Raw genomic sequence first — 13144 nt, 5'->3', positions numbered from 1 at the left:
CCTACTTGCACAAAGGCGGAGGTAGCGGTCCTGCTGCTGGGTTGTTGTCCTCCTACGGCCTCCTCCACGTCTCCCGATGTACTGGCCTGTCTCCTGGTAGCGCCTCCATGCTCTGGACATTACGCTGACAGACACAGCAAACCTTCTTGCCACAGCTCGCATTGATGTGCCATCCTGGATGAGCTGCACTACCTGAGCCACTTGTGTGGGTTGTAGACTCCGTCTTATGCTACCACTAGAGTGAAAGCACCGCCAGCATTCAAAAGTGACCAAAACATCAGCCAGGAAGCATAGGAACTGAGAAGTGCTCTGTGGTCACCACCTGCAGAACCACTCCTATATTGGGGGTGTCTTGCTAATTGCCTATAATTTCCACCTGTTGTCTATTCCATTTGCACAACAGCATGTGAAATTTATTGTCAATCAGTGTTGCTTCCTAAGTGGACAGTTTGATTTCACAGAATTGTGATTGACTTGGAGTTACATTGTGTTGTTTAAGTGTTCCCTTTATTTTTTTGAGCAGTGTATAACGCATGAAGTACACAGAACGCACCGCAGCCTAGCGCGGCTCCCCCAACAAAGCGCTGTGGACTGCTCCTTTAACAATTAATGACTTCTGATGAAAAACACAAAGAGTTGGATGCATCAGGTGTACTTAAGACATACATTTTGGGTCTCCAATTACAATTGTGAATAACAGCAGAGCATTTTATTGTGGAAAAAGCGGCCGCAACACAATAATCATGTTGACATGATTTTCAGTTTGCTTCCATAAGACTGATTTCACATTAGTCTCCAGTGATCATAGGGAAAAATCATCTAAAACAATTGCCATGTCTCAAAGCGGATGACTCATTTACCTAGCTCTTATCAACTCATAATTACAGTGGATGGAGAATACTGTTATATCTATTGACAAAAAAAACATTTTCCCACTTAAAACTGGCAGGTTCGCTCGACCTTTTACACGTTTCCTCACACGTAAAGACAGTGGAATTAAGTCACGGTCAGAATACAGCATATCTTTAGACACACCACTCCTTAATGTCTTAGATCTCCACTCTGAACGAATAGCAGGTAAATAGCCTGCTGTTCTCATGCTTAAGTTAAAGGTCAGAATATGCATAGAGAGAAGTGCATTAAAGGGAATTAAGTTCGAGTTACGTGCGCTTAACTTGGGTCAGAATCGTCCCCGTAGAGAATAACTGCTAAATAAATGAACATAGTCTGACCTGACCACAGAACCAGGAAAACACTCAATATGTTTACGTCTGAAAGGCTTTTTCAAAAAAGTGAGTAATTAATTTCTCACACTGGGTGTTGCATAATTTTGTTTATGAAATAAGGTGTAATTCTGTTATTTATTAACTCAGGTTCCCTTTATCTAATATTAGGTTTTGGTTGAAGAGCTGAAAACATTCAGCATATATAAAAAAGCAAAAGTAGAGGAACGGGTTGGCAAATACTTTTTCACAGCACTGTACCTAACTATAAGAAAAGAGAAGCACTACATGCAGAGCAGAACTGGTGCGGCATTAGTTTAAATAATGACATTTTCCACAACGGGAATAAGAATCAGTTGATTGAGTAATAACCCATTGTTCACTCATAAAAATAAAAGGAAATGTAGTCAGCAGGAATGGAGGAAGAGGGCAACGGTTAGTTGTTACTAGTTTACTAGGTTATTGTTACAAATAGGTTACTTTCTCCTTTAATAAAAATGAAATAAAATGTAATTAGTTTTTTACCTTAAAAATGTACATGATTGATGATTTATTCTGTAAAAACATCAACATGCCTCATCTAAGAAAATCCCAAAACAATTCACACCGAGACAGACTAGGCTGACAATTCAACAGTAACATTAGCTGTTGCTATGTAAAGATATCAATGGGAGTAACACTTTTTATCAAATGGAGTTAAGGAGGATTTTGTGTGTGTGAGCATAATTGGTGTCCTGCATTTTACACAATCATTTTTGCAATGAATTGCTGTTCTGATCTGTTAGCAGGAAAATACACTAGAGCAAAAGCATTCATATGAAGGACAAGTTTTTGTGCAAGTCTTTAGGTGCGTAGTCCATTGACCGACAGTGCATACAATATGAGCCATAGTCCAAATGCACTTACTGTCCGAAGGGAGATGATGTGGGGTCAAAAGTCTTAAAAAGGTCTTTCAGTGTTTTTGTGTCACCCACGTTGCCACTTTTGCACCTCATTTGTCCAGACAGCCTCTTTGGTTGTACATCAGTGTTACGTCGAGTGATCCATACCATCGCTTGGATTGGTAGGTTGTGGACGCCGGGGGTACCCACCTGGACCTGTCTCCTATCTGAATTCCTGGAGGGAATGAGAAGCTCTCCTGCAGCCTCCTGAGAGTTGGAGTCCTGTGAGGATGTCTGTGGCCTGAGTCCTGCAGGACCTGACAGTCCAACGGCAGGACCTGACAGTCCAACGGCAGGACCTGACAGTCCAACGGCAGGACCTGACAGTCCAACGGCAGGACCTGACAGTCCAACGGCAGGACCTGACAGTCCAACGGCAGGACCTGACAGTCCAACGGCAGGACCTGACAGTCCAACGGCAGGACCTGACAGTCCAACGGCAGGACCTGACAGTCCAACGGCAGGACCTGACAGTCCAACGGCAGGACCTGACAGTCCAACGGCAGGACCTGACAGTCCAACGGCAGGACCTGACAGTCCAACGGCAGGACCTGACAGTCCAACGGCAGGACCTGACAGTCCAACGGCAGGACCTGACAGTCCAACGGCAGGACCTGACAGTCCAACGGCAGGACCTGACAGTCCAACGGCAGGACCTGACAGTCCAACGGCAGGACCTGACAGTCCAACGGCAGGACCTGACAGTCCAACGGCAGGACCTGACAGTCCAACGGCAGGACCTGACAGTCCAACGGCAGGACCTGACAGTCCAACGGCAGGACCTGACAGTCCAACGGCAGGACCTGACAGTCCAACGGCAGGACCTGACAGTCCAACGGCAGGACCTGACAGTCCAACGGCAGGACCTGACAGTCCAACAGCAGGACCTGACAGTCCAACAGCAGGACCTGACAGTCCAACAGCAGGACCTGACAGTCCAACAGCAGGACCTGATGTTCTCTCAGAAGAGCGGGAGGCCAGAGGGACAGACGGCTGGTGATGGAGTGAGAGGGGAGGAAGAGGGGCAAGGTCTTCAAAGGACCACACCACGTCCTGGACGAAGGTGGACCGTGGCAGGGTGATATCAGCCTGGCGATGGTGGCGAGGGTCACCAAGTGGCACGTAAGGCACTAACGGTTCTAATGGAATTACCAACAGCTCATCTCTCAGAACGCACTCCTCTGGCTCCTCTCGCTCACTCTCCAGCTCATCAACCTTCTGGCTCTGCTCTCCTGTGGAAGTAGATCCTCTGGTGATTTCATCTTCACTGGAACACAGGCCATCGCCTCCTGAAAGGGGTCACAACAGGTCTGACATACTTCCAACGGTAACGGAGACAACCCTGAATATATTTTGATACACACTAAGGGCCAAAAACATTCTAATAGTTTAGCCAGAAGTAGGTGAGAAAATAAGTATAAAAAACATCTATGCAAACTTACCACAAAGCATTTATGTAAAAAATAAATCATAAAAAAAAATTAAAGGACTAATGCACTACTTGTAGCATGATGCATCTGACTGTACCTGGAACTTTGCAGCTGTTACTGATTTCCGGCTCCCCCTCCTGGCGGCATGGGCTCAAGCGTAGGAAGAGGGTCCTCAGAACAGAATGGGTTGTGGACGGCTCTGGAGGCCATGAAGTGGTGATGAAATGTCAATAATATAGTTGCATTTAAAGTATTGTATTGAGTAAAGCAGGGCCTTACCGGTGAATGGTGTTGGGTCAGGCTCCTCCTGTTTAGGCTCGACTATGGGCGGATACGGCCGGGTCTGTGTTGGAGGGTCAGGGTGGGTTGTCTGGCTGATGGGGCCTGCAAAAAGGCTTCGAAAGGGTTTTCCCACTGGCTTCTGAGTCTCAAGCATAGCCTCAAGTGAATGATAAGCTGGTCTTTTACCAGTGAAATTTCTAGGGGGATCTGGTTGGGTCTGTGTTGGATGGCCGGCAGTAGAGGTCTGTGTGAGGGGGCCGGCAAAGAGCCTACGAAATGGTTTTTCCATGGACTTCTGGGTCTCACTGACAGCCTCAACTGAGGATGTCCGTCTCTTGCAGACTGGAAGAGGCTCAGAAGACCGAATGGGGTCTGGAGGACCAAATGCAGTGATGGGGGGATTTGGTTGGGTCTGTCTGGGAGGGTGGTTAGTGGGTGTCTGGCTGATGGGGCCTTCAAAGAAGCTACGGAAGGGTTTTTCCATGGGCTTTTTAGAAGCTGGTGCCTTACAACCTGGGGAGTTTAGGGACTGTGAGGGAGGGTCGGGAGTGGTCTGGCTGATGGTTCCTGCAAGACGGCTGTGGAAGGGGTTTTCCACAGGCTTATAGGTCTCAAGCACAGCCGTAACAGAATACGAAGCCGGCCTTTTACAGCCTGCAGGAGGAGCAGAGTCTGAAGGACCAAATGTAGCGCTAGAGGAATCTGCTTGGGTCTGTGTGGGAGGTTGGGGAGAGGTCTGGCTGATGGGGCCTGCAAAGAGGCTGCTGAAGGATGGTTTCAAAGGTTTAGGAGAACCAAGCACAGCTTTAGCTGAATTATAAGCCAGCCTCTTATAGCCTGAAGGAGGATCGGGGGGCATAATGGAGTCTGGAGGATTTAATGTAGTGCTAGGACGATCTAGTTGGGTCTGTATATCAGAGTGGCGAGAGGACTGGGTGATGGGGCCTGCAACAAGGCTGCGGGAGGGGTTTTCCACAGGCTGGTGGGACTTTAGAACAGCCTTAACTGAATAAGAAGCTGGTCTCTTACAGCCTGGGGTGTTGATGGGAGAATTAACAGAGTTCTGTATGAGAGGTCTAGTAGAGGTCTGGCTGATCGGTCCTGCAAAGAGACTGCAAAAGGTTTTTTTCACCGGCTTCTGGGCCGTTGAGAAAGCCTCAACTGAATAAGAAGCCTGCCTCTTATTTAGACGAGGAAAAGACAAACTAATGGGGTCTGGAGAAACTAATGTAGTGCTGGGGGGATCTGAATGGATCTGTGTGGGGGGGGTGAAGGTCTGGTTGATGGATCCTGAAAATTGGCTGCAGACGGGTTTTTCTACAGGCTTCTGGAATCCAAGCACAGCTTTGACTGAATAAGGAACATTTCTCTTGCCGCATGTAGAGTTTAGGGGTGGATCACGAGGGTGGATAGAGTCTGGAGGAACTAATGTAGTTGTGGGGGGATCTGGTTGGGTCTGTGAGGTCTGGCTGATAGAGGCTGCCAAGAAGCTGCGGAAGGGTTTTTCCAGGGGCCTATGGGACCCAAGAACCGCCTCAACTGAATAAGAAACCGGTTCCTTAAAGCCAGGAGAGCTTGGGGGAGGATCAGGAGACCGAATGGACTCTGTAGGAGGGGCAATTTCCTTCTCCACAACCTCAGCTGACACTTCATTCTGACACACGGGGGTACTTTCCTCAGCATGTGGCTCAGAGGGGCATGAGCTGTTGTAAAAGTTTGGCCTGAAATACAGACAAATGTAGCCAATCAATAAAACACTAGTGAATAACTTTAATTTACTATCAACAGTGTAAAATGTAAAGCTCAACCACATACATACACTACTATTCTAACACACTACTGTGGTGTGGGGGTCTTACTAGTCTAACACACTATTGTGGTGTGGGGGTCTTACTAGTCTAACACACTACTGTGGTGTGGGGGTCTTACTATTCTCACACACTACTGTGGAGTGTGGGCTAGTAAGGATAGTAAAACAAGAAATTCTCCTTCGTGGGGACATTTCTCAGGACTATTATAAGCTTAGGGTTTAGGTTTACAATTAGGATTAAGGGTTAGGGGAAATTAATGGAAGTACATTTTCGGTCCCCACAAGGACAGTAAAAGAAACGTGTGCGCGTGCACTCGCATTCTTAACCTTAGGGGATTCAGGAATATGTCAATGACAGGCTTTGTCTCGTCAGCTGTCGCCGACTCCTTTGTGACCACTGACTCCTCCATGCTGATTGGCTTGTCCTTTTTAGCCAGTTCCTCTATGTCCTTGTCCCTCTTCAATGCCTGCATAGGAGAAATAAGCCCTAGTTAGTAGATAATGGTAACAGGGACCAACAATATGTCAGTGTGTAAGGGCAGGAGTGTCATCTCAGGGTAGACAGTTACTGACTGCCTCCAGTAGCTGTTTGGTGAGCTCAGTCAGGGGTTCATGGGAAAACCTGCACTGGTCTCCTTGGCAGCACTTCTCGTAAGTATGGAAGAACTTGCAGGGGAAACTCTGTGGGTACTTGGTCAAGGAAAGAAAGCAAAAACATCTGCATCTACCCCTACGGCAGCCATTTTGTTGTTAAGGCAATATCCGCTATGGGTCGTTAAGTTATTATTTTGTGCTCAAATTTGAAGTTTTTCACAAAATATAAGAGGTAGTAGGACAGATACACAAAGAAACAGTATAAAAACAGAGTACAGTCATTTCCCCCTCACCCACCCAGTGGCAACCACTACATAAGGGACATTTAGAATAAGCTGAGAAAAGGATATTGTGCATGTATATGCAGCTCTCTCCTTTCGAACAGGATCCCTGGACGTAGAATTTACACACTTCGTTGATCGAGTAGTTGACGTCCAGAGCATGTTCTAGCTGGCAGTCATCGCCCTGCAAAACAAAATAAGTCGTTGGGGTACCTATACAAATGGGTCAGGCCACTGACAGTATATACTGTAAAAGACATACCCGACTACCATTTGAATATATTGGGTTTAGGTTCAATTTGTCAATTGCCCATTAATATTGTTACAATTTCTAATCATAAAATAAAGAAACCTGCCTTGATGCAATTTCCCCTGAGGAAATGTCGACAGATTAACCTTCCGTCAATCTCCAAAGCATTCTGGTCTTTGAATTCCTTTGTCATGTTCTTCTTCCCATTTCCTGTCAAAGTTTCCTGGAAGAGGTTGGAATCAGCTGTGAAAATGTACATAAGACTGAAATCACTGACTTGGGTTACTTAGCTGTAACCGAGCATCGTATAGCTACAAATGACATTTCTATGGATATTGACAAGGAAGTACCCATGATTTCATTTTGAATTACCAGTGTTAAACGTCCATCATCTGGGAACTGTCGTCCACCACTACGTGACCGGTCAGTGCCTCGCTTTGACCAATCACCTCTTCGGAGAAAACTGCCCCTCTTGTCACAGTCCCGGCCTCTATTGCTCCACTCTCGACCCCTGTTGGAACCACCTCCACCCCTGTTGGAACCACCTCCACCCCTGTTGGAACCACCTCCACCCCTGTTGGAACCACCTCCACCCCTGTTGGAACCACCTCCACCCCTGTTGGAACCACCTCCACCCCTGTTGGAACCACCTCCACCCCTGTTGGAGAAGTCTCTGGGCTGGTCAGTTCCGCGTCCACCCATTCCAGTAAAATCCCCACCCCTCCTGGCAGAGTTTCCCCCTCTGCCTCTGGCCTGGTTGTCAAGTCTCTGCTGCTGAGGCTCCCATTGCTGCCTCTTCTGCTCCTGTCCTTTCTTCTTGTTTACACCTTGAACATCCTTCTGATCAGGATCTGTGGAAACAGTTAAATGAAATTAAAATCCTACACACCTTTTAAAGTCAATACATTGCTAATAGTAAAGGGTTAATCCATACAAACCCACCCTTGGCTTCTCCGGGCCTCATGTTCTTCCAACCAGACTTCTCTGTAGCATGACCTGGGGATGCACCCTCCTTGCTATCATTGTAGAAGTCCAGGTCTCTACTGAAGTCAAAGCCTGGTTGCTCGAAATCACACTTCACTGTGTTGTAGTCTCGGGCCACAGAGTCAAAGTCTTTATAGGATTGTGGTGGGCATTTATGAAGCTTACTTTTCTTGGCCTGGCCACACTGCTCCTGCAGAAAAACACAAAAAGGGTAACATTACAACAAAATCAAAAGGGGCAATACCAAATGGTAATGGTAACTATTTCTATACTAACTTTATAATCTACAGTAGGGCTTGCCGACACCGTTCCTGGAGAACTTCCATCCTGTAGGTTGTCACCCCAACCCTAATATGGCGCACCTCAATCTAATAATTAGCTGGTTGATGAACTGAACCAGATCAGTTACAACTGGGATTGGAGCAAAAACCTACAGGAGAGTAGCTCTCCAGGAACAGGGTTGGAGGCCTGATCTACAGGTATGTGGTGTGCAATTCGCCTAGTAGTATAAAAACATGGCACAAATGCAAGATAGGCCTATGTTAGTTAGGCTTATGTCAATGTTTAGCAAAAAAAAACTTCTCCATTCTGAATTGGCTTATTCAGCATCTGTTTAGTACATGACAAGTTCACCTGTTGGTCCCCCTTTTTCCTCTTCCTGGGGCCACTCTGTTGACCCCTTTGCAATGGCCACTTTCTGGACTGGGCATCCCTTTCGTTCTTCTTCTCCAGTTGAACTGTTTCCAGTTGTCTTTCATCCCTTTGAAATCTGCGAAAAATGGAAGAAACAATACTTTCTCAGTTGGCTATGTATTCCAATTCAAAGCTGAAATACTTGACTAAGTTAGTTCGCTTGTTACATTAATTCAGCATAGTAGAAGAGAGACAGTAGAAATAATGACTATTTGTGTTATAGTAGCTTACCCCTCGATCGGCTCACAAGGCGTCGTGTCAAATTCTTTGTTTGGAAGACTTGAAAAAAGGCTGGTGAATGCCATGTTGCTGACATGCAATATTGTGTCGGGTAGGCCTACTCCTCTCCTCACAATATGAATGAGTGGTTTTCATTCATGACCACTACAAAATGTGTCTACAGTATAGTTATATACTGCAGTAGCTAGCCAGGTAACTTGCTAACGTTTTTTTTTTAAAGTAGCTGGTAAACTTTCGAGGTTATAGCTAAATAATGTAGTGCTAAATGCTCACTGCAGACGTTGCATGTGCGTGTTGACTCGTGCACCTGCACCACTCTATCTTGACGCTCGCGCACTTCACTTGCAAACGGTTCGTCTTAGATGAGCGAACAGCACAAACACGTTTTGTCAGTTTCCATGATAAGTACTCACAAAATATAATTTCCAATACGAAGCCAGTGCTATCACCAGACAAACAGCTCGCCAGAGAAAGACATGACGTTTTCCTTGCTTACTTCCGAGCACGTGTGCACTACGTCACCGCCTACTTGTCAACTGCGTTCCTTCAGAAGTAGTACTGATAGAAGGGCACGTTTTACAGCACACTAGAATGTTGAAAGATAAATTATCAGTAGTATACATGACACAATTAGGGCCAAGCTTTGCCAATGTTATCTTTGAATATGTTTAATAAGTCATGTGTCGTAATGCTTAATTGATTATTTTATTAACCATCATTTGTAACAAAACTGAATAGTCAACAAGTGTGAAATACAATTAGTTAGTTGACTGTTTCATGCCATAATCACCTGTCTTGATATAGTCAAAATTGGTGACAGAACATCAGTCTTTATAGGATCATAGTCAAAACACTGAGACCAATATGATTACAACGAAACACATTAACATTACAAACAGATAAATATAGCACACCTTGGGCACCTTTAAAACATAAATACAATCTAGATAGGAGCTGACCTTCGTTCCTCCACAGTGGAGGCTGTCCCGGTGTCTAGCTCAAAGTCCAGGTCTGGGTGCCGGTTGACGTGACAGAGTGAGTTGTCTCGTTCCCTCTCTCTCTGTGTTTGTGCTTCTCTCATTCCTCCAGCTGAACTCTGTGGATCGTCAACGCTGTGTCCCTAGCTGTCCCTCCGCTTCTCTGAACCACAATGACACACTGGGCCTCCCTTGCTCTCCTTCTGGTTTTGGGCCTCTCCATCCAGGGGACCCTCTCCCAGGACGCTGAGGAACCTGCACCAGTGGACCCAAGCCAGGCCCCTGTCGACCCCTCCCAGGCAGAGGATGAGGACGAGTGGGGACTGAACTCCGTTAGGGGAGGCTTTGAAGCCGTCAATGGATACTTTGACTCCATGCTGGAGCTTATGGGCGGACGCGATGGAGTGTGCCAGTACCGCTGTCGATATGGTAAGAACATGATCAACTCCTCTGGCTAGCCTATCATACATGTATCATATGCGTGGCATGCCAACGATAGTCAGAGAAGTTAGCTAAACAAGCCCATCTAGACCTACACCAAGCTAGTGATTAGTTAGCCGAGATATTCTGTTTTGTACAGACCGCTTCCATGTGATCCTAAATTCAAATTGTGTAACGATTATCCGGGCAGGTTCCCCTAATCCATTATAGATTAGCGAGATGGTACCCACTGGAGATAAACATGGACATTAAGATTTTCTAAAGTCTTAACACATCCTCATGTTAAAGCCATTTAAACTCTTAAATGCAAGAACACCGTATAACTGATTAGGGAGAGCTTATACTAGGAATTCCTTTGACATTACTAATAACCTTTATCACCTCACATCTGATAATGCACCTTAGTCAGTGGACTATGAGCAAGAGAGATAGCTGGCAGAGGTGTCATGAGGTAAAGTGTGAAATACTCAGCGATTCACAGCTAGGCTGTAGTCTTCACCTTTGATATCACATGTCCATGGATTTTACCTGTGTTGACCACGGTTCTGTTTTGGTTACCATCATTGATGAACTGATAATCTTCCCCAACAACATCTGTTGTCTGACATATAAGTTACGGACATCCAACCTCCTACTGGGCACACACTGGTTGAATCAACATTGTTTCCACATAATTTCAATGAAATTACATTGAACCAGTGTGGATTAGACTTTGAATTGACATCTGTGCCCAGTGGGCTCCCTTTGCTGGGTTGGTCAATCAAGTGTGGATGGCAAACAAGGTTGGGTTCAGTTCCATTTCAAGTCAATTCAGACAATTTATCAAGTAAACTGTAATTCCAGTTCCTACTTTCCTCATTGGATTAAAATAAAATAAAAGTGGAATTAAAATATTCCTCATGGCATTTCTTGAGTTGAAGGGAACTGATGTCTCTAACATTCTTTCTACCTCAGGTAAAGCTGCTCTTCCTCGCCCTGACTACCAGATGCCAGAGCCCAACGGATGCAGTGCCTACTTCCTAGGCCTTCCGGTACCCAATAGTGTATGCATATGTAGATGATTGGATACACACGCACACCCACACACACTAATGCTCGGTGAAACATTTCCACAATCAAGTATTTTTCGACTTGTACATTGGTCATTCAACTCCAATCATATACAGATTGAAGAGTACGCATACACTGAGTGCACAAAACATTAAGAGAACGCATACACTGAGTGTACAAAACATTAGGAACACATGCTCCTTCAATGACAGACTGACCAGGTGAATCCAGGTGAAAGCTATGATCCCTTATTGATGTCACTTGTTAAATCCACTTCAATCAGTGTTGATGAAGGGGAGGAGACAGGTTAAAGTAGGATTGTTAAGCCTTGAGACAAGTGAGATATGGATGGTGTATGTGTGCCATTCAGAGGATGAATGGGCAAGACTAAATATTTAAGTGCCTTTGAACAGGGTATGGTAGTAGGTGTATGGTAGTAGGTGCCTGGCGCACCGTTTTGAGTGTGTCAAGAACTGCAATGCTGCTGGGTTTGTAAACGGTCAACCGTTTCCTGTGTGTATCAAGAATTGTCCACCACCCAAAGGACATCCAGCCAACTTGAGCATTAGAGTCAACATGGGCCAGCATCCCTGTGCAATGCTTTCGACACTTTGTAGAGTCCATGCCCCGATGAATAGAGGCTTGTTCTGAAGGCAAAAGTTGGTGCAACTCAATATTAGAAAGGTGTTCCTAATGTTTTGTACACTCAGTGTATAACACCGTTATAGCACACCGCACACCGCACACACACACACTCACCACCCATGTCCTGTTCCACCAAGGTTGATCTGGGTATCCCTGCCATGACTAAGTGCTGCAACCAGCTGGACATGTGTTACGACACCTGTGGCTCCAACAAGTACCGCTGCGACTCCAAGTTCCGCTGGTGTCTCCACAGCATCTGCTCTGACCTCAAGAAGAGCCTGGGCTTCATGTCAAAGGTCGAAGGTCAGTCAACCTGATGCAGTGTACATGGAAAGTTCCACGGTCTGAAAAGTGTATAAGCCATCAAGCCCTTGATTCCTCTGTTCTTCAACTCCCTGTCAAAGTCCATTGCAGGAGGCTCCAACGTCCCTCCCCTCAAACTTTCTCCAATGAACTTTGAGGGGGCGCAAGGAATTAAGTAAAAATCTAAGATTTGACAGCTTGTACACTTTTCATACAGAGCCACAGATTACACCTACAGCCCTATACCTGAACTTCATTGCACTTTCATCAGGCCTATTGATATTTTGCTCAAGATGTTTAAATAGGCCAGTAATTAACTCTCATCCCCATGTCCCTCTTTACCTTCTAGCCTGTGAGACGGTAGCAGACACCCTGTTCAACACAGTCTGGACTCTGGGCTGCAGGCCCTACATGAACAGCCAGAGGGAAGCCTGCCTCTGTGAAGGAGAGGAGAGGGATGAGCTTTAAATTAGGGTTACAGACATACACACACTCACGTATGCATACATGCACGCGCACACACACACACATACAGCTCTCCTATTCACCAAGTAATATGGGATGATACGTCACTCCAGATGACTGCTGGAGATTCGACTTGATTAGGGTTTTTTCAAAAGACTCCTATTTTGGCTATTTGTGTAATTTATTTGGTGTTTTACTTGGTTTTGTTTAACAGAACAAGTGCTGTATATTTGCAACAACTGTTGGGTTTATTTTTTAAATCTACAAAAAAAGATGTACTACAATACAATCTCGTATTTGTCTTCTTGAGTTGTGGAAAATATGAGAATGCCATGTGCTTCAGACGGCATCTCTTCCTGAAAACAGGGGAACACAGAATGCACACAAATCTAAAGTTCAAACTATACACTAACTATACAAATATACTGTACATGAATTTACAAAGATGAATGCCAGACATTATCTTCTATTAAATTCAAATGTTTTATATCTCGCCATAACTACATTTTTTAATTGACCCCATTAGGTAGAAATG

General features: G+C 45.4%; 2 protein-coding genes across 6 annotated transcripts; one reads left to right on the top strand and one right to left on the bottom strand.

Moving 5' to 3' along the window:
- Positions 1–1659: 1659 nt before the first annotated feature.
- On the bottom strand, positions 1660–9392 carry LOC129839180 (zinc finger CCCH domain-containing protein 4-like). Of its 4 annotated transcripts, XM_055906481.1 has the most exons (12): positions 8720–9373; positions 8429–8564; positions 7754–7985; positions 7184–7662; positions 6918–7034; positions 6631–6745; positions 6260–6369; positions 6014–6153; positions 3874–5597; positions 3692–3793; positions 3031–3453; positions 1660–2412 (listed from the first exon to the last, which is right to left on the bottom strand). In XM_055906481.1, exons 1-12 carry the CDS (start codon positions 8791–8793, stop codon positions 2126–2128), a joined length of 3939 nt encoding a protein of 1312 aa, XP_055762456.1. In that variant the 5' UTR covers positions 8794–9373; the 3' UTR covers positions 1660–2125. The 4 variants fall into 4 exon arrangements, with proteins under 4 accessions (XP_055762456.1, XP_055762455.1, XP_055762454.1 ...); XM_055906480.1 differs by having other exon boundaries at positions 1660–3453; positions 7754–7979; positions 8720–9392; XM_055906479.1 differs by having other exon boundaries at positions 1660–3453; positions 8720–9389.
- Positions 9393–9828: 436 nt separating this feature from the next.
- Positions 9829–12782, top strand: LOC129839184 (group XIIB secretory phospholipase A2-like protein). 2 transcript variants are annotated; one of them, XM_055906491.1, is made up of 4 exons: positions 9829–10134; positions 11101–11177; positions 11979–12144; positions 12494–12782. In XM_055906491.1, the coding sequence occupies exons 1-4, from the start codon at positions 9879–9881 to the stop codon at positions 12610–12612; spliced, it is 618 nt and encodes a 205-aa protein (XP_055762466.1). In that variant the 5' UTR covers positions 9829–9878; the 3' UTR covers positions 12613–12782. The 2 variants fall into 2 exon arrangements, with proteins under 2 accessions (XP_055762466.1, XP_055762465.1); XM_055906490.1 differs by having other exon boundaries at positions 11101–11189.
- Positions 12783–13144: the final 362 nt, after the last annotated feature.

Source organism: Salvelinus fontinalis, chromosome 40, assembly GCF_029448725.1.
Source record: "Salvelinus fontinalis isolate EN_2023a chromosome 40, ASM2944872v1, whole genome shotgun sequence".
NCBI classification, from domain to species: Eukaryota; Metazoa; Chordata; class Actinopteri; order Salmoniformes; family Salmonidae; genus Salvelinus; species Salvelinus fontinalis.
The sequence above is the reverse complement of the archived record's forward strand: the minus strand, read 5'-3'. Positions and strand labels throughout refer to the sequence as shown.

Bases quoted from the DNA above. Each gene is read 5' to 3' on its own strand.
- LOC129839184 (XM_055906490.1), top strand. From the start codon at position 9,879: ATGACACACTGGGCCTCCCTTGCTCTCCTTCTGGTTTTGGGCCTCTCC. The intron at 10,135-11,100 runs GTAAGAACATGA...TTTCTACCTCAG, and splicing joins CCAGTACCGCTGTCGATATG to GTAAAGCTGCTCTTCCTCGC. The intron at 12,145-12,493 runs GTCAGTCAACCT...TTTACCTTCTAG, and splicing joins CTTCATGTCAAAGGTCGAAG to CCTGTGAGACGGTAGCAGAC.
- LOC129839180 (XM_055906479.1), bottom strand. From the start codon at position 8,793: ATGGCATTCACCAGCCTTTTTTCAAGTCTTCCAAACAAAGAATTTGAC. The intron at 8,565-8,719 runs GTAAGCTACTAT...CATTTTTCGCAG, and splicing joins CCTTGTGAGCCGATCGAGGG to ATTTCAAAGGGATGAAAGAC. The intron at 7,035-7,183 runs GTAATTCAAAAT...AACCTCTTCCAG, and splicing joins ATGATGGACGTTTAACACTG to GAAACTTTGACAGGAAATGG.